This window comes from Aethalodelphis obliquidens, unplaced genomic scaffold (assembly GCF_003676395.1).
Source record: "Aethalodelphis obliquidens isolate GAN/ISIS:26980383/991018 unplaced genomic scaffold, ASM367639v1 scaffold16, whole genome shotgun sequence".
NCBI classification, from domain to species: domain Eukaryota; kingdom Metazoa; phylum Chordata; class Mammalia; order Artiodactyla; family Delphinidae; genus Aethalodelphis; species Aethalodelphis obliquidens.
In genome coordinates, this window is record NW_020837960.1 from 16,834,178 (window position 1) to 16,852,782 (window position 18,605).

The 18,605-nt window shown below is 38.0% G+C and overlaps 1 protein-coding gene across 2 annotated transcripts; it reads right to left on the bottom strand.

The window, feature by feature from the left end:
* Positions 1–1,138: 1,138 nt before the first annotated feature.
* SPRYD7 (SPRY domain containing 7) lies at positions 1,139–18,096 on the bottom strand. Of its 2 annotated transcripts, XM_027116359.1 has the most exons (6): positions 17,786–18,094; positions 16,057–16,269; positions 12,554–12,670; positions 10,192–10,358; positions 5,334–5,436; positions 1,139–2,034 (listed from the first exon to the last, which is right to left on the bottom strand). In XM_027116359.1, the coding sequence occupies exons 2-6, from the start codon at positions 16,070–16,072 to the stop codon at positions 1,937–1,939; spliced, it is 501 nt and encodes a 166-aa protein (XP_026972160.1). In that variant the 5' UTR covers positions 16,073–16,269; positions 17,786–18,094; the 3' UTR covers positions 1,139–1,936. The 2 variants fall into 2 exon arrangements, with proteins under 2 accessions (XP_026972160.1, XP_026972159.1); XM_027116358.1 differs by lacking the exon at positions 16,057–16,269 and having other exon boundaries at positions 17,786–18,096.
* Positions 18,097–18,605: the final 509 nt, after the last annotated feature.

An 18,605-nucleotide genomic window follows, 5' to 3' on the forward strand; every position in this document is an offset into this window, starting at 1 on the left:
TTGTACCTATTCTGTATGATTAGAGGTATCAAACATAGTCTTGAGAAAAGAATATGATGATTAAAAAAAAAAGTTTGGCTTTTAAAAAAATAAATAGGAGGTAGATAACATTATAAAGAGAGCAAACAGTAGTCATATTAATTCTCTTTCCAAAATAAGCATATTCTTTATGAATTAAAACTACTAGGCCAGAAAGTCAGGTAAAAATGCATAAACAATATAAAGTTAGTTCAATTCTATATATCTACAGAGGTAAATTTGGGATTTATGTAAATAGATGTTACTCAGGTATATCTATGTTTTCAAAACATTGTCACGTTTGTGTCTATCAAATGGAACAATAAATAAATATTGTGCAGGATTCTTTTGTCTATGGGGCAAAAATAAGTCTTAAATCCTTAGAAAATTTAGAGTAGGCAATCATTCTCAAAGAATTCTCTCCTGAGCAGTGGTTCTCAATCTTTCGCATGGATCAGAATCACCTGAAGGGCTTGTTCAAACACAGATTCCTGGGTGCTACCCCCAGCAGTTTCTGATTCAGTGGGTCGGGGGTGGGGCCTGAGTGTCCATTTCTAACAAGTTCTCAAGTGAGGCCGAGGCTGACGGTCTGAAGGCCACACTATGAAAACCACTGAGCAGAGAAAACAAAGAAGCTACGTTCGTTAATTGCCTACGATGACAAAAGTGTTTTACGTATGTAATATTATTTAACTAGTTACAGAATCTCATCAAGGGTATGATTATTCCTTTTATAAATGGGGAACCTGAGCTCAGAAAGACTGAGGAACTTGCCTGAAGAGATAATGGGATCAGGTGGCAAAACTACAATTCAGATCTCCTTCAATTCTAAAGCCCTGTTTTTCTAGTACAACATACTGCTCCACGTTGGTAAAGGAGTGAAACGCATGCATCCTTTGCATGCCCATCTGGAAAGGAGACTGTACCAGATATAGAAAGTGATTTGTTCAGCTTAGTAGGGTGTTATCTAAAGGTCAGGGATTCTTCCTGAAAACTAGGCAAAGGCTCAGGGTCGTGGAGAGAATTCACTTATCTCCAAACTTCTGAAATAATCAAGGGTGAAGTGAATTACTGTATAATTAACAAAACAGGAAGAACATGTATTTAATATACTACTGAATAGTCCTTAATTACTAATATTTTATTATTCCTTACAGAAAAATGCACATTTAAATAAAAGTCCTTAAAAGAATAATCTCATTTCCACTTAAGTTGAAAGCATGATACTATTCTAAATGTCTGCTGTGTAGGCTACATCACCAATCAACCAATACTTACTCAGGTATTGAAGTAACACAGCATGACGGTCTTCAACAAAATACTCTGACAGCTACTACGACACTTATCTCCTTTCACAAAGAAAATCAAAAGCAATGACATACAAACAAAATAAGCAATTTAAATTTTAAGAAAAGTGGTACATTTTATAGTAAATAAATCGCCAAAAATGAAGTTGCCAATAACATAAACTTGTCACTTTGTTATACTCTATATAAAAAAAGACACTGAGACACAAAATTATTGGACTGCAGACTTAAAATAGTTAATGAGGTCTACACTTCAGAATGACAAAAACCTCCACCCAACTCTGTATCTCTATCAAAACAAATATTTTATGTTAAGATTCCCTTTTAAATATCTATATACATATTTCCATTTAATACTGTTAATCAAACCCACAGTCATATTTATTTAAATAAGAATTAAATAAACTGCCCCAAATGCTGATTTCATTATCACAAAACCTAAGTATTTTAAATCACAACTTCAGGATGGTATATTGTATACTTTGGTTCCTTAGACAACATTAACGAGCATATTTTTAAGGATATATTGTCATCTGTAGGTCAGGTAAAGCTTTATTAAATGGTAAACACTTTTAACAGTGCAGAAATACAAGTTTCAAAAACAAATACATTCAGAAGATCTGCTGTTCAAATAATATCTTTTCAAAACCAGGTGGAGGAGTATGATAAAATTCACTGAACTGGCAATCCAAAATTGCACTGTCATCAACTAGAGATAGAAAAAAAAGAAAATAAATTAGAAGCAAACACCTTAATTTGAATGAATACATAAATTATAAACTGTTTTCATAATGCCATAACATTAATAGGCAGGAAGAATAAACGCATCTGCTATCCAGGTTACAAAACATGATCCTATTGGGTAAAAATAACCACAATGAAGAATAAAATCTATCAAGAACACTGAAAGGAAATACATCAAAATATTACTAATAATTATTTCTAGATGATGTAAATATCGGTAATGTGAGTTTTTCCTTCCTTACCTACCCGTATCTTCTCAATTTTACACATTAAGATAAATTACTTCTTAAAAAATATTTTATTAAAAAAATTATAGATTCACAAAGAGTAGCAAAAATAATACAGAAAGTCCTGTGTACCCTTCACTCAGCTTCCCCTAGTGGTAACATCTTACACAACTACAGTACAATATCCAAACCAGAAAACTAACACTGATACTAACACTGTTCATTAGACTACAGGCCTTATTTAGCTTCTACATATTTTTACCAGCATTTACTCAAGAGAAATGAATGCATATATCCACATAAAGCCTTGTACATGAATGTTCACAGCACCTTTATTTGTAATGGCCAAAAACTGGAAACAACTAAATATCCATTAACAGGTGAAGGGAAAAAACAACTGTGATATATCCACACAATGAACAATACTAATTGGTAATAAAAATCAATGAATTGTTGATACATGCTACAACATGGATAAATCTTAAAATAATTATGCTGAGTAAAAGAAGCCAGACAAAAAAAGAATACAAATTGTATGATTCTATTTATATAATACTCTAAAAATGCAAGATAATCTGTAGTGACAGAAAGCAGATAGTGGCTGCATGGGGTGGGTGGGGAGAGGTGAGTAGAAAGCATTAAAAGGGGGCAGGAGGAAACTTAGGGGTGATGAATATGTTCATTATCTTGACTATAGTGATGATATGGGTGTTCACTTTATAGCTACTTGTTAAACTGCACATATATGTTTAATACACATTAGTATTTTATACTTAATAATAAATGCAGAAAAAAAGTTAAGTACTGGATTTGACATTCATGAATCACTAGTGATTTTAACAAGGGTGGCTTCAGTGAAGTGGTGGTAAAGGCACCAACACCGGTTGAAGAACAGGTGAACGATACAATATAAACAGTGATGGAAGCTATTCTATAAGAAATGCAGCCATATAGAGAAGGGTAAACAGAGGACTGGTGAGGGTACGAGTTTAAGGGAGGGTATTTTGGAATGAGAATGATTCAGAATGTTCAACAGACATTGAAGAGAGAGGTTGATGACATGAGACAGAGATGAAATAATGACAGTAAAGTCCCAGAGTCGGGGAGTTTGAAATCTAGACCAGAGACTGAGTTTTCTGAACATGAAGGGCACCACTTCCTCTAAGATGGGATGGGAAGAAGGCAAGACTGGAGTAGATCCAGAAAAGCTTCAGGAGGATGGGGAGGAAAGCTGGAGTTTACCACTGATGGTCTGTTTCTCTATAAACTGGAAGGGGAGGTCAATCTATGGAGAATGAATAGGGAATTCAAGAACTACAATGAAAGTCTGGAATGTGCAGAGATGTAACAACACTTTTCTTTAGTGTTACGCAGTGTTGTCTCTCCATAGGTTGAACGCAAGAACTGACAAAATGAATGACTGGATGGATCTAGGATTAGGGATAGGATAGAAGACAAAGGGTAAGGGAATTTGAATTTTATTTTTATCTTTGATAGTATCTGGCTAAAATATTTGATTTAATTGGACTGATTTATCAATTTCAATTTATAAAATATATTACTATATATAATTTATTACCTTTAACTTTATTACATTAAAAATAATGCCAAATCAAAGAAACAGTTTAGAATAAAAATCTCATTTGCTATATTCATTTATAACTCAGTCATTCTACTGATATTTATTTCATTTCTCAGACTAAACTATTTTGAATATTAAGCTACATTCCCATGTATTTAAGTAAATACATTTCTTTTAGGCTTACCCAATATTGCAAATACACTAACCTATATCAAGCTTAAAAATACACCTTTACATGCAAAGACATGCAAAGATATAGAAGGCAAAAATCACTGAAAAGTAATAATTTAGGAAAAAAGAAGATAAATGAAAACCTTAAAATAAAGCACAGGCTATGACTGTTATTATCAAATTATTAAATATTTTTATTTGTTACTGTATATTTTTCTGCCATTCCGAACAAACACTGCTATTTTTCCAGTAAGTTACTACAAAAAAGTTAACAATTTGTTTTTATTATGGCTCAAATCCTTAGATTAATTGATTAAAGTAATTAAATGAGAAAATGTTTTTAAAGCAACTAAAACCACAGGCAGAAAAATCATATACCTGTTGATTTAAAGTTGATAACATAAAAAATGAAGAATAGAGTGATAAAGGCACAGTGCTTATGTATATTTTTTATAAAGAGAGACACCTTATTTTTTAGAGATACAAATAAAATAGTTAAGAATAAAATGGTATAATGTCTGGCATTTGCCTCAAAATACTACAAGGAGGGGGAGATGAAGAACAGGAGGACTGCAGGGAGGTGATGAAACGTGACTGGCTACTAGTTGATAATTGTTTGAAGTTGAGTGATGGGTACATGAAAGTTAATTATTCTATTCTCTTCTATACATGTTTGAAATTTTCTGTAATAAAATTAAAGTAACTAACTGGTACAGAGTCATCTCTAAGTAACCCAATTCTTGGAGGGATACACTTGTACAGAAACTATAGTACTTACACATACATGGCTATCAAAAGCAAAACAATCAATATGAAACCATTCTAAGTCAATATTTCTCTCAGAAGAGTTTTAACATTTAGGTAATTTTATAAAGGTAACCAATGCTCAATCTACATGAAATTCCCATCCCTATTTCCAAAATATTCTTTACAATTACATTTCCTGGCCATCTAACCCTCTCTAACAAATGGCAGAAATATCTTTTTGTAAATTCCATAAAGCTTTTTGGAACTTTCTAGAATATAAGACTATATGATATAAAAGGGAATATGGTTATTGCATATTTAAGTATAATCATTGTATTTAGCAAGTTTACTTTTTAAATATATGGGGAATAAAAACTTTCCTTGGTCCTGTCAAGTGGGATTGTGATAACCTACTGAGTACACTACAGAGGTCCTTATTAACTTGTCCAGCCTTCCGAATGACAGTTATAAAGTTAATGAAAATGCTAAGCAAAAGTTAACATATATCTAATAATGTTTAGCAATATTTTAGCTTACCATAAACAACTGGATACACTGTCCCTCGTATACCTGATGCTGGACAATGCATGTTTTTTCCATTCAAATATACATTTAATTCTACATGGTCATATGTAATACCCTAGGAAGCAAAGTAAATATTAAAATGGGTAAAAATATACATGTTCCATAAAAACCTGAATAGCCAGAAAGCACTGATTGGGGAGCATGGAAACACAAAAAACTAAGCAAAAGGTCACAACAGCTTGTATTAAGGTTTACAATTAGGTAGAATTCACTTGAACTGAGCTAAAAAAAATTAGTGGTGATTATGTGGGGGGAAAAAGGTAAAATCCCGAGAGTCCACATTAAAGGTAAAACTAAATCTTAGTATTATATTCAGATAATCTGGATTTTATATTTTGAATATTAAGATGATATAAGTACTATATACTGTAAACAAAGAGACCTTTTAAACTCATATAGAAAACACTGCTCTTTATATACAGAATTTGATCTCAAGGGGGGAAAACAGTGAAGTTTTCACCATTAGGGATTATTATCTGTCACTGCTTTCAATTGTGATGAATTGTCTTTATACAACTTATTTCCAAAAAGAAATGATATATTTCTGTATCTCTTTACCTTGGCTTCAAATATGTCAAGTGTATTACCAAGGTAAAGTGGGTATTTACAACTGCATATAATTGGTAATTAGTGTCAAGTTGAAAAATAGAAAAACAACAGCTCAAAAGACTTTAAAAAGACAATAGAATAAAAATATATTACTTTGTACATTATTAATGGTACACAAATCACAATTAATAACAATTATTATTATTAATGCTGGAAAACAAATAATCTGTATTATGTACCAAACACTATTCTAGGCACTTCATATTTACTCATTTAATCCTCGTAAGATAGGTATTTTTATTATCCCCATTTTACAGATGAGGTAGCTAAAGCACAGAGAGGTCAAATAATTTACCTGAGTTTGCACAGTTAGGAAGTGGCAGAGCTGGGATTTAACCTCATGCAGTATGGCTTCGGAAAACTTATTCTTTTTTTTTTTTTTTTTTTTTTTTTTGGCTGTATGCGGGCCTCTCACTGTTGTGGCCTCTCCCATTGTGGAGCACAGGCTCCGGATGCGCAGGCTCAGCGGCCATGGCTCACGGGCCCAGCCGCTCCGCGGCATGTGGGATCTTCCCAGACCGGGGCACGAACCCGTGTCCCCTGCATCGGCAGGCGGACTCTCAACCACTGCGCCACCAGGGAAGCCCAAAACTTATTCTTAATTGCCACGCAATTCAAAACTTCAAAACTTTTAAGAACTTTTATACTTTTAAAACTCTCTTTAAGACTTTGTACAATATTTACTAATTGATGACAAAAAGAGAGCTTTACTTTGAAGAATTAAGAATAGACAGTGGAGACCTTTCAAAAACCATCACAGACCAAGAAGCAACCACTTCAAGGATTTCTGACTGTGGATAAATTATATGAACCTACAAGCTTTTAAAGGTAGAAAAACATCTTACAGATGATGTAGTCTTAACTCCCTCACTTTCCAGTTAAGATAGCAAAGGCCCAGATGAGTCAATGTGTTAAGTGCTATAAAAGATTCTCAAATCTTAGCAAGGCCAGGGTTAGACTAAACAGAAAGATAAATGCTGCTTTTGTTTCACTTCAGTTTACGTACTTAAATAATAAAGCTAAGTGATGGCTAGGATTAGCTTTTTTAATGAAGTCGTCTTTTCATTTAGAAAACATGATTACAAAAGTAAATAAATAACATGATTCCATAAAAAGCAGTGTGTTACTCCCTTCACAGGATTACTGGGAATCTAGCAGTTCAGATCAGCAGGCTGTAGTCTGGGCACCCTTCCCCACCTGCTGGCAGCATCACGTACTGCAAGCAAGCAAATTTTCAACCCCTCCCTCCAGCACCAATACCTAGCACCCGAGAGAGAAGCGAGGAAGGATGTGAGAACCCCTGCCCTCCAGCAGCAGAGTTTAAGTTCAAGTATTTTCTAACTTAATCTGTCCTTTTTTTTTTTTTTTTGGCTGTGCCACGTGCATGAGGGATTTTAGTTCCCCGACCAGGGATCGAACCCATGGCCCCTGCAGTGGAAGTGCTGAGTCCTAACCACTGGACTGCCAGGGAATTCCCTTAATCTGTCCTTTTATATGCTCTAGAAACTAGGTTTGATTCTCTCATAATGATACCGAGAAATGTGATGTGTTCTAAGGATTTATCAATAATTATTTGCAGGTTTGGTGAAGCGACTCTGAAATTAGACTGCCTGAGATCACTCCAAATAAGAAGTTATTACTTAACTTCTAATCTGTAAAATGGTAATAATACCACCTATTTCACAGGGTCATTAAGAGGATTAAACAATTTAATCCCTGCCAGGCACTTAAAGCCATTCTGGCCCATAATAGATGCTAGAGAAGTGTTTGCTATTATTATTATTGTTACACAGAATGTTTATGAAACTTCTCTGAAATTAAACTGAAAACAGCAATTTTAAAATGTAATCTGCACTTTTCTAAACTATATATAAAAGGAAAAAATAAGCATAAGCTGTTTCAGGAATGCCTCCCTGGTGCTGTAGTAGGCCCTGTTGGTACTATTATTACTGTATAAATACAATCATTTGGTTAGATGTTGAAAGCTTGTTTTTCTTGATTCTCCTGAGAGAATGGTATATGACTGAAATTCTACACATGAGAATGTTTTTCCTGTCTTATAATTCATTCCTCTTTTCCTATGCTATTGTCAGTAATTTAGTGAAATTTGTTCTCAAATGTTTAAACTAGGAAGATAAAGTTAATAGAGTAGGATAATGTTTTACTTTTCAGGATTCTGCTTATATTTCATCTTTTTGAGTCCTCCTTTTATCAGAATGGGCATAAAAACTCAAAGTCTAATTTATTTATTTATTTTAATTTTTGGCTGCATTGGGTCTTCATTGTTCTGTGTGGGCTTTCTCTAGTTGTGGCGAGCGGGGGCTACTCTTCGTTGCAGTGTGTGGGCTTCTCACTGCAGTGGCTTCTCTTGTTGTGGAGCATGGGCTCTAAGTGCACAGGCTTCAGTAGCTGCAGCACGTGAGCTCAGCAGTTGTGGCTCACGGGCTCTAGAGAGCAGGCTCAGTAGTTGTGGTGCACGGGCTCGGTTGCTCTGCAGCATGCTGGATCTTCCGGGACCAGGGATCAAACCCGTGTCCCCTGCATTGGCAGGCGGATTCTTAACCACTGCGCCATCAGGGAAGTCCCTCAAAGTCTAATTTAATAATGCTGACAGACTAAAAATGACATTCTTAAATCTGTCAATTTGAGGTATCAGTCACCTCAGGGAATGAGACAGGAAGGCAAGAATAACATACAGCAGAAGTTCAGTATATCAACAAAGAAAAACATTTGTTACTGATTAACCTATCTTATGTTTGAATTTCATTTTTTAGTATAAACAGGTTGACGGCACCAACCTGACTTCAAGATTCTCTTCCACGAAATAACCATTTGAATAAGGGTGTTCTACATTATGGGTATCTGGCAATGACCTACAAACACAGAACCAACTATTCGAAAGGAAAAGCAGATTTTAAAAATGGTTTATGCCTTTAGTTTCCTTTAGTTAATTTAGGAAAAACATACTTTCAATAATTTACCTATTTGAAGACTCTTCTTCACTTTTTTTTTTTTTTTTTTGCGGTACGCGGGCCTCTCACTGTTGTGGCCTCTCCCGATGCGGAGCACAGGCTCCAGACACTCAGGCTCAGCAGTCATGGCTCACGGGCCCAGCTGCTCCGCGGCATGTGGGATCTTCCCGGACCGGGGTACGAACCCGTGTCCCCTGCATCGGCAGGCGGACTCTCAACCACTGTGCCACCAGGGAAGCCCCACATTTTTTAAATTGCATAAAAGATCAGACCATAATTAAAAATCATTTCCACATCTTCCTTCACTCTTTTCAAAATATTGTATACTTCTTTAATTCAATAACCTGGATTTACCTTGTCTGTTTTATCTTATTATTAGAAACTCTCTCTAATTGTTTACAGATTCCTTTCAACTTGGTATGAGAGCCAGGAACCGAAGTCTCTGCATAAGGAGACCCAAGAACTCTGTTCTCAGTCAATAGCTAATGGCCTGAACTCAGTGTATAAGGTTCTTGGACAACACTGTTTGAGAGGAAGTATCTGGAAAAAGGCAGAAAGGGATCTCTGGATTACATTTTCAATAGGGTGGCTTTGGTAGAGACTTAAATATATCTAGTTGGGAATAAAATCAGAGAAGTCAATAATATGTAACTCCTTCTATCCCCTGCTTTCCAAAAAAAGTTTTCTACAATCAAGCCTTAGAATATTGAGTCAGTTTTTTGAAGAGTTCTGAAAGTGAAGGAAGTTTAGTAAGGTTATGTTTAACGAGGACCAATGCTCCTGATAAAATGCTGTACTTCTTTAACAGAAGTTCATAACAAATTAAGCAATAAATGTCAAATTTTTCTCTAAGAGATCTCCAGCTGCAAAAATACCTAATATTTTCTAATATAAGGGTTAGCAAACTTTTAAAATTGTGGGCCAAGATTTCTTTTATGTGAGAGAAGCAGGAAATGATCAGCAGCCAACCTGTCATCAACTCTCCCTTAAATGGAAATAAGGGTTCTCGCTTATTTTCCTGGCCAGTGGCAGCTCTAGAAAGGAGAAGGCAGTTAGGTAAGGCAGCAGCATCGACATCAAGTGCTCTCTTTGGAAAATGTACTACCTCATTAGATCCAATTCTGGTGCTTTGGAATTCAAACCACAAACTCAGAGGCAAAAGTAGAAATACTAAAAGCAGTTCAAGTTTAATAATTTACAGTGGAAAACAACTCCACAAGAAAACTCACCACCACGTCTCCCTCCTGTGGAAGGCTGTTTGCTGGCAGCCTATTTTTCTCCTCATTGTTGTGATATAGGGCTCCATCATTTCTCATCACCAGACTATGCACATCTCGGCCAAGAGGGATCTGATTCAAGTTAACTTTCTGAGTTGCAACACCAATACCCCAGATTCCTAAAAATATAATAATTTAAATGCTCCCCAAATCTGCAGTATACAAATATGAAAGGAGTTGTTTTTAAAGAAAGTGGCATATTATCACTAAACTATTTTTTTGTTAATGTTTAAAAAATTCTTTTAAAAGTAGTTTGCAAACTATACCATGTTCTCCTGCAGATGTAGTACAGCCTGGGAGATAAGCGAGTGGGCCCTGGAGTTGTACTACCTAGGTTTAAATTCTGACTTTGCTATGTCATCTTGGGCAAGTTACTTAACCTCCCCCTGCTTCCTCACCTGTGAACTATGGATTCTAACAGTACTATCCTCTTAAAGTTATCAGAAGATACAGCAAGATCATCCAAGTGAAGCACTTGCAACAGTGTAAGTATTAAAAAAAAATGGGTAAGTAAAGCACAGAGGAAGTATTTTTAAAAGATACTAACTATTGTCATTATTATTATTATTATTCTCTAAAAATATTATTAAAAAGCTACACAATGAATATAAATGGCCTGGGGTTCTATTTCAAGCACCACGTCTGAGAAGCAGGAATTTACTGTCTTTACTTTTTGCATCTATAATATGTGACAAATAATATATGACCTGGTCAGTATCATGGAGAGGAGAAAAATAATGATAAAGTGTAAAATCATTTTCTTATCCAATACCTTAAGTTCATGAGTTTAAAACCTTTTGGTCTAAATTGACTTTTAAAGCAAGCAGCTCTCTTCTTAATCTAACAGAATACCTACAACTCCCGGTTACATCTCAAAGGGTTTCCTTCTCAGTTTTTATCAAAATCAGTTAGGAGAAATTCTATAGATCAAAGAATGTTTGAAGACCATGTTGTCAATCAATCAGTTTTCCTGGATTGAGTGAGACCATCAGAAAGCTGCATGTCTGGACTTCACTGTCTTGGCCTCCTAAATAATTTGATTATATAATTTATCCTCCAAGGTGGGACAAGAGTGACAGCAAGTGATAATACTAATTTCATGGGACAACAGTTCTAGACAGGGTTACAGAGTCCCCTTACTCCTAAAGAACTGTGCACACTGTGATACACTTGGGCACAACTGCCTGAAGCTTTCATTGAGGGAACAATGCTACAAACTCCAATAATGCACTTATTCTAGAGATATTATTGAGGATAGCACCCTTTATAGAAAATCCACATAAAAATTTGTATTACATTTCAGGCTCAAGGAACTATCTGCTTCTCTTGAGAAAAGGTATGTTATACTTGAGAAGATTACAGTAACCAGAGACATTATGCAGCCAGTGAGTTAACTTACAAAAGAATGGAATGGAGGACAGATTCAAATTTATTTCACACACTTAAGAAAAATCAGTATTTAAAATGAATTTAAAAAACAAGCCCCAGAGGAATATTTTATGTCATTCAAGTAAGAGTAAGAGCAGAATTAATTTACTCCACTCTAGATTTCCAATTCTGTACGTATATTACTCATGCCATGTTTCACTAGACATTTCTTTATAATAAAGCCTTAAAAAAATTTCCCCATATTCAACACTGCCACAAGTTAACTAATTAATAACTATCATAATACTCATGTAGAATTGCTATACAACTAAAGAAACTTCAGAATTAAAAAAAATTTTTTTAAATTTTTAATTGAAGTATAGTTGATTTACAATATTGTGTTAGTTTCAGGTGTACAGATTCATAAATTTTTAAAGAGACTTTAGACTTCTATCAGAATTCTAAATCTGCCAATTGCTTCAGAAGACACTGAATCAGGGAATCTTAACAAGAGTTAAGAGAAAACCTCAGGATCATAAGTTTAATTTTATCCTAAGATAAAACAGCAAGAGTCTACACCTTATATGCTTGACCAAATGAAATGGTTCATCTAGCTGCCACTAATAATTAACCATATTAATAATAATGCTTGTGCCTTAAACTGAACCAGTATGTCGTGTCTTTTAAACACTTTCATATATATAGCTCATGTGAGGCAGGAAGGGCAGCTCCTGTAATCCATTTTATAGATGAGAAAACTGAACCTAATATAACGAAATTGCCTAATTAAACCAGGATCACACAATAAGATGTGGAAGAAAATGGTCTTCTAAGTAAGCGTTTGGTGTTTTTTTAATTACCTCATTAATCTTTTTCATATATTGAAAATTACTCCTCATATTTTGAATAATTAGGACTTTTAATAGTCAAGTACCATTATACCAACCTGTGGACTGGATTTTGAATTCAAAGTAGCTTTTGTTTTGATGTAAAGGTGCACTGGCTAAACAACCTCCTGTTCCACATATTCTTCTTCCATTTTTTACAATGACAACATCCGTTCCTAAACAAAAGAATATAGACACTGTGTAAAGTTTTACATTCTCTTAACCAACAATCAAGATTAATTTGTTTCACTTTTAACTCTTGGTCTCCAAAAAATAGGGAGACTATATATACTTCGAAATATAAAAATACTGATAAATTATTTAAAATATTTAATTTACTTTTTTCCTGGGAGAACATTAATATTAATTTGTGGCTAGAAATCTTGTTTAATTAGGCAGTTTCAAATAATAATTCTGAATTATACTGAATATTTGAAACACTTTTAAGGTAGAAGTAGACTTTTTTTTTTTTTGGCTGCACCACGTGTCTTGCGGGATCTCAGTTCCCCGAACCCCGGACCACGGCAGTGAAAGCCCAGAATCCTAACCACTAGGCCACCAGGGAACTCCCAGAAGCAGACTTTCTTAAATTTTAGCCAATGAATCAATTTGATGATTTCATAAATATCTTGATTTAAATAAAAACATAAACACTTGAAAGAAACTGGCAAATTAGTACCATTTTCAGTTCAATCTAAACAAATCAATCTGCTAAAAACTGACTGAATGTCTACTAGGTACAAGGTCCTATGCTAGTGCTTTGGTCAAGTAAGAACTGAAGATGAATGGAACACAGAAAGGAACATACATCTATGTTCTTGAAACAGCTGACACGGGGCTTCCCTGGTGGCGCAGTGGTTGGGAATCTGCCTGGCAATGCAGGGGACACGGGTTCGATCCCTGGTCCGGGAAGATCCCACATGCCGCGGAGCAACTAAGCCTGTACACCACAACTACAGAGCGTGCACTCTAGAGCCCAAAAGCCACAACTACTGAAGCCCACGCACCAAGAATCCATGCTCCGCAACAAGAGAAGCCACCACAATGAGAAACCCGCACACCACAACGAAGAGCAGCCCCCGCTCACTGCAACTAGAGAAAGCCCGCACACAGCAACGAAGTCCCAACTGAGCCAAAAGAGAAAAAAAAAAATGGGGCTTCCCTGGTGGCGCAGTGGTTAAGAACCCGCCTGCTAATACACGGGACACGGGTTCGAGCCCTGGTCCGGGAAGATCCCACATGCCGCGGAGGGGCTAAGCCCATGAGCCACAACTACTGAGCCTGCGCTCTAGAATCCGCGAGGCACAGCTACTGAGCCTGCGTGCCTAGAGCCCGTGCTCCACAACAAGAGAAGCCACTGCAATGAGAAGCCCGCGCACCACAACGAAGAGTAGCCCCCGTTCGCCACAACTGAAGAAAGCCCGGGCCCAGCAATAAAGACCTAACGCAGCCAAAAATAAATTAAAAAAAAAAAAAAAGAAATTGCTGTCATGGAAAAATGCTAATTTTAGGATTTTAAAAATGTTTGTAAGATAGCTGCTGTCAATCATATTGCAAATATGTAAACAAGATTTCAACATCATTAAATGCATTGTATTTTCATGGAAAATTTTAGTTCAAGTAACATTTGATAGATGAGAGTGAGAAAAAGTCTCTTCATAATGTGACTCCAATACCAATTCTCTTCCAAATATTGATTTAGGAAAGCTTATCAGAGAACATGAAGAAAGTTAACAAAATTCTAATACGTAAGAAATATCCCGTAACATCGAGGCATGTGATTCCCAAGATCTGTAACCAGTATGACTTTTCTGGTAGTAAGTGTACAAGCCAAGCAGATCTGGCTGTGAGAACTGTAGGAAACTCCTCCAGAGGGGGTTAAATAAAACTAGAACATAGTAACAAAAGGAGGGAGGCAGGTCTCTCATTAACTCACTGTTGAATTCATACTTAAAAAATTATTTGGGACAAATACATAAGAGAAATACCAAATTTTCAGATTTTATCACAATTCTAAACTGGTTGATTTAAGAAGGACACTCTCTTATTTAAGGTAAAACTAAGATCCTATTATATGATTATTAAAAACTTATTAGCATCCTTTTTTTTTTCTAATTACAAATGTTAAACCGCAAATTCTGGGAAAGTGTCTTTATACATAATTTACATCTGGCTGCCCCATATACCTCAGCAGTTTCAACTGGAGAACATCCAGGGCCCAGCTCCTCCTTGATGGCAAAGACCATGGAGTGCTTGGCATCCAGCAGACGCTCGACAAATAACTGATACAGAATTGAATGAATATGCTCTGCTAAGTACTGTGAAGTGGACATGTAGTATCTGTTTTCCCTTTCCCAACAGACTTTGCTCTGGAGATCAAAACAGTTCCAAGGAAGCTGACTCAATCTCTGGTTTCAGGGGTACAGCTTTGACCTAGGTTAAGTTAATCAGTGCATTCCACATTTCCTGGCCACACTGACTGAGTGAAAAACGGTTATATGACCTAAGCCACTACCATCAGAGATAGTCTCAGGACTTTTGCAGAGAGAATGAAGGGATAAAGATTCTCTCATTCTTGCTGGATCTGAATGAGGAAGCCTACAGCCCAGGGAGAGGCTGCAAGTTATCATGGATGCCAGCCTTCAGGAACAAGCAGCAGAAGACAGAGGAAAGAGATGAAAAGAAGCTCAGTCCTTAGCAGCACTGAGTCTTCCTGAAGATAGTGCTGCTTTTGTACTTTTTAAATTTACATGAACCAATAAATTTCCTTCATTGTTTCAACTGTTTTGAGTTGCAGGTTTTACAGCTTGTAACTGAAAGCATCCTAAGTGAAAAACATTTCAAAGAACTACGCAAATAAATGTTTTTTTTTTTCATACCCAGCAATACTTTTTGGTTCTCGTACATATCTGAGTTGGAACCACAGAACCAACTCTGAATATGCTATTATTCTCTTACTTCAATCTCATTTCTTATCTCCAAGGCATTCTGCTAGGTACTGAGATGTTTTATACAGAAAGATGGATATATTCACAGAACATTTTAGAGTGTTTGTGAATCACTGGAGAATTATCTTAAGCTTATTCCATTTCTCTTTTTTAAGTACAAAGATATCCTACACTTGGATCTATGTGATTTGTACAGTTTCATTAATTATCAAGATTGCTTAGAAAGCCAAGGCAAATTTGAGTATAGCCAGAACACATATAAACATAGCCAAAGTGTATTTTTTAAAAAACATTAGACATTTCCAAATGAACGGCATCCCTTTCAAAGTAGCTACCTTGGAAGACATTTATTTCTAAAAAGTCAATTCACAATTAAATATGGAGGTTGTGGCAAAAATGAGGATATTTATAAAAACTGCTCCACAGAAAATCCCAAGAGGAATTCCAAATCGTTTTAAGTGATGCAGCATCACCAAAGTAAGTGACAACTTGGAAAGAGACAACATTCATTTGCATATGACGTGTATAGACTATTTTCTTAACAAAAAACGGCAATCACATTCTTTAGGTGACCTAATACAGCCTTTCACATATCCAAATACATGCATACTCACTCAGTGTGCTTCTCATATTTCAACTTAAGATCAACTGATGCTTGAAACCTGTTCCTAACTTGATGAGCCTCTCCTCTTATATTATTTGCTTTCTAAAATCATGCTTCTTCTGTGATTGAAGAATTTGAATTTACTGGAAGACAGGTTAAGAAAAGTTTCCACGCAGATGGTAATGGGGGATGACATTACTCTACTGAAAGATGCTGGGCAGCTCTGGAAAAAGGAGAACATAGTGGAATGAGTACAAGTGACCGGTTCTTCGTGGAAGAAGAGACTAGAGAAAAGGAATACTTTAAAGAGCAGATTGTAGTAATTCAGGAGTTTGGCAGTAGAGATAGAAAGAGCTAAAGCTGACCATATGCTCCAGGATCTACGCGTGGTTTTCCTTTACTGTGTTCCTAGCATCTAAAACAATGCCTACCGTATAACATCAGCCAATAAATATCAGTTGGGTGAACGAATAAATGAAATGGAAACATTTTCTGAGGGAAATTATAGAATTTGAACATCTGTCTATAAACGATGATGAATAAGAAATAAAGAGATATACATACATATATATTTATGTATCAGGGGTCTATATTATACTTGGGATATCTAAGAATTAAAATACCCACATACAAAGTGGTAAACAATGATCACATCTGTGATTTAGTACATGCTACAGACATATAATGAGCAGAGTATTTCCAGAATTATAGAGAATCTGGGCGGGAGAGGGTTTTGCTATAAATATTAAGAATTCCCTTTGTTATTTCAATGCACTGTCCTTTAGCCAAAGAGAGATGTGGGGAAAACTGAAAGTGCAGATGTATACTTTGAAGAGAATAATCCGCAAAAAAAACAGTACTCTGAAGTAATTATAGTGGGAAATCTCTCCTTCTAGAACCATATTCCAGAAGCATGGAACTACATGGGACAAGTCTAAGAACAGAAATAATAAGGTGGTAAAAGAGGCTACAGAGGGGAGGAGAAGAACGTTAGGAGAGAAGCTGTAAGCTCATTTGACAGTGGAAGGAAAAAACATAGATGCGAAGAAGCAAAGCGCTGTTTTATTTCTGCAATAGCCTGACCTGCTGGGAAGAGGCCGGTCAGGAGAAATTACAACACCTCTAAGCGTGACTAACAGGGGTCGGACAGTGGGAGGTTTTCGTTGAAATGACAGGTTCTGACCTGAGCGGTGGCTTCAGGCTTCTGCAACTTGCCTTGTTTTGACTTTAGGAGATGAGAGGAAAATCATTTCCAATAAAACAACCGATAAATGATGGGCTAAGAGAAAGCTGTCAGGGCAGAGGAAGGAGCCGAGGACAGCTGAAGCTTTCCGAAAATGTGTGGGACTGGACTGGAGCTAGGCAGTGGAGCATTGTAGGAGGAGAACAGAGTCCTCCCCACTCCCCTCGAAGGTGACGTCTTACACGAGTCCCAGGAGGCGGCAGCCGGGAGGACACTGCTGTGGAAACGGGTAGGTCCACACACCCATCTTCCCAAGACAGGAGCTGACAGGGCTGCGCAGCTCTGAACGCAGAGCCGAGCCGAGGTGGGGTCGGCCGGAGTCTGGAGGAGACCCGCGAGGCCAAACCGGGTCCAGGGCAGCGTCACAGGGTGAGGGACAGGGCGCGGAGCCCGGCGGGGCCCGGCAGCGTGCGGTCCTCGTAACTCCAGGCTGACCCCGACCAGCCGCGCCCGACCCGGGGTGGGCCACTGGGTCTGGGGAAGGGAGAGCCCTTACCCATGTGCTGCGTGTCCAGCTGCACGGCCGGCATCTCCTTCAGAGGGATGTGGCCCGTCCCGCCATCTCTGCAGCACCGCAGGCAGCAGAACACCGAGGCGGCCATATCTCAGGGACCTCCGACGCCGCCGCCACCGCCTACCGCGCCTAGACCGCGGCGACACCACCCCCCACCCCTCTGCTCCGCCTCCCGCCCCCTCCCGAGGGCCGGAGGGCGTCTGGGTGGAGCGCGGAGGCCGGTACCGCGACGCCGCAGGCCGGGAGGGCGCAGCGCAGGCTGAGGCGAAGCCAGCTAGGGCGGAAGATACGGAGGACCGGCTGGAGGGGCGGGGCCGAGCCGGGGGGCGGGGCTAGTGGCGAGGAGAGGCGGAGCGCGTGCCGGACGGGCGGGCGATGGCGTGCGCCTGCGCGCAGGAGACTTTTCCTTTCGGGCCGCCCAGTCTGTGTGCCGATATTGACGGCCGCGCGAGCTTGTCTGGTCTCTACGGAAGCTCAGGGGTCTTCGGGTGCTGTATTCTTAAAACTGTGTCCCGCACTTCGACGTTATCTTTAGGGATGAGTTGACAGAGGCAAATCTGGCTGGGGGAGTGGGAGCTGATTTAGAAGAGCCCCACGGTTTCCCCCGCGCGCCCAGGAGTGAGAGAAATTTGCCTCCTGGGAGAGCCTCCGCCACACACCCCCATCACGCCCCCACTACCGTGGCGGGTTTCTGAAGAGTTTTCTAAAGTCCTAAACAGACGCACACGGCCCGGAAGTAATGGCTGTTAGTGACTGCACCGTGGATATGCACCCGGCGCTCTAAATTGTCGGTCCTGCTGCA

What these genes read in the sequence shown, in the direction of transcription:
- SPRYD7 (XM_027116358.1), bottom strand. Translation starts at nt 17,891, where the DNA reads ATGGCCGCCTCGGTGTTCTGCTGCCTGCGGTGCTGCAGAGATGGCGGG. An exon ending in ATTCAAAATCCAGTCCACAG is followed by an intron (nt 10,359 to 12,553) that starts GTTGGTATAATG and finishes TTATATTTTTAG; the next exon opens with GAATCTGGGGTATTGGTGTT. An exon ending in CACAGGAGGGAGACGTGGTG is followed by an intron (nt 5,437 to 10,191) that starts GTGAGTTTTCTT and finishes TTTGCTTCCTAG; the next exon opens with GGTATTACATATGACCATGT.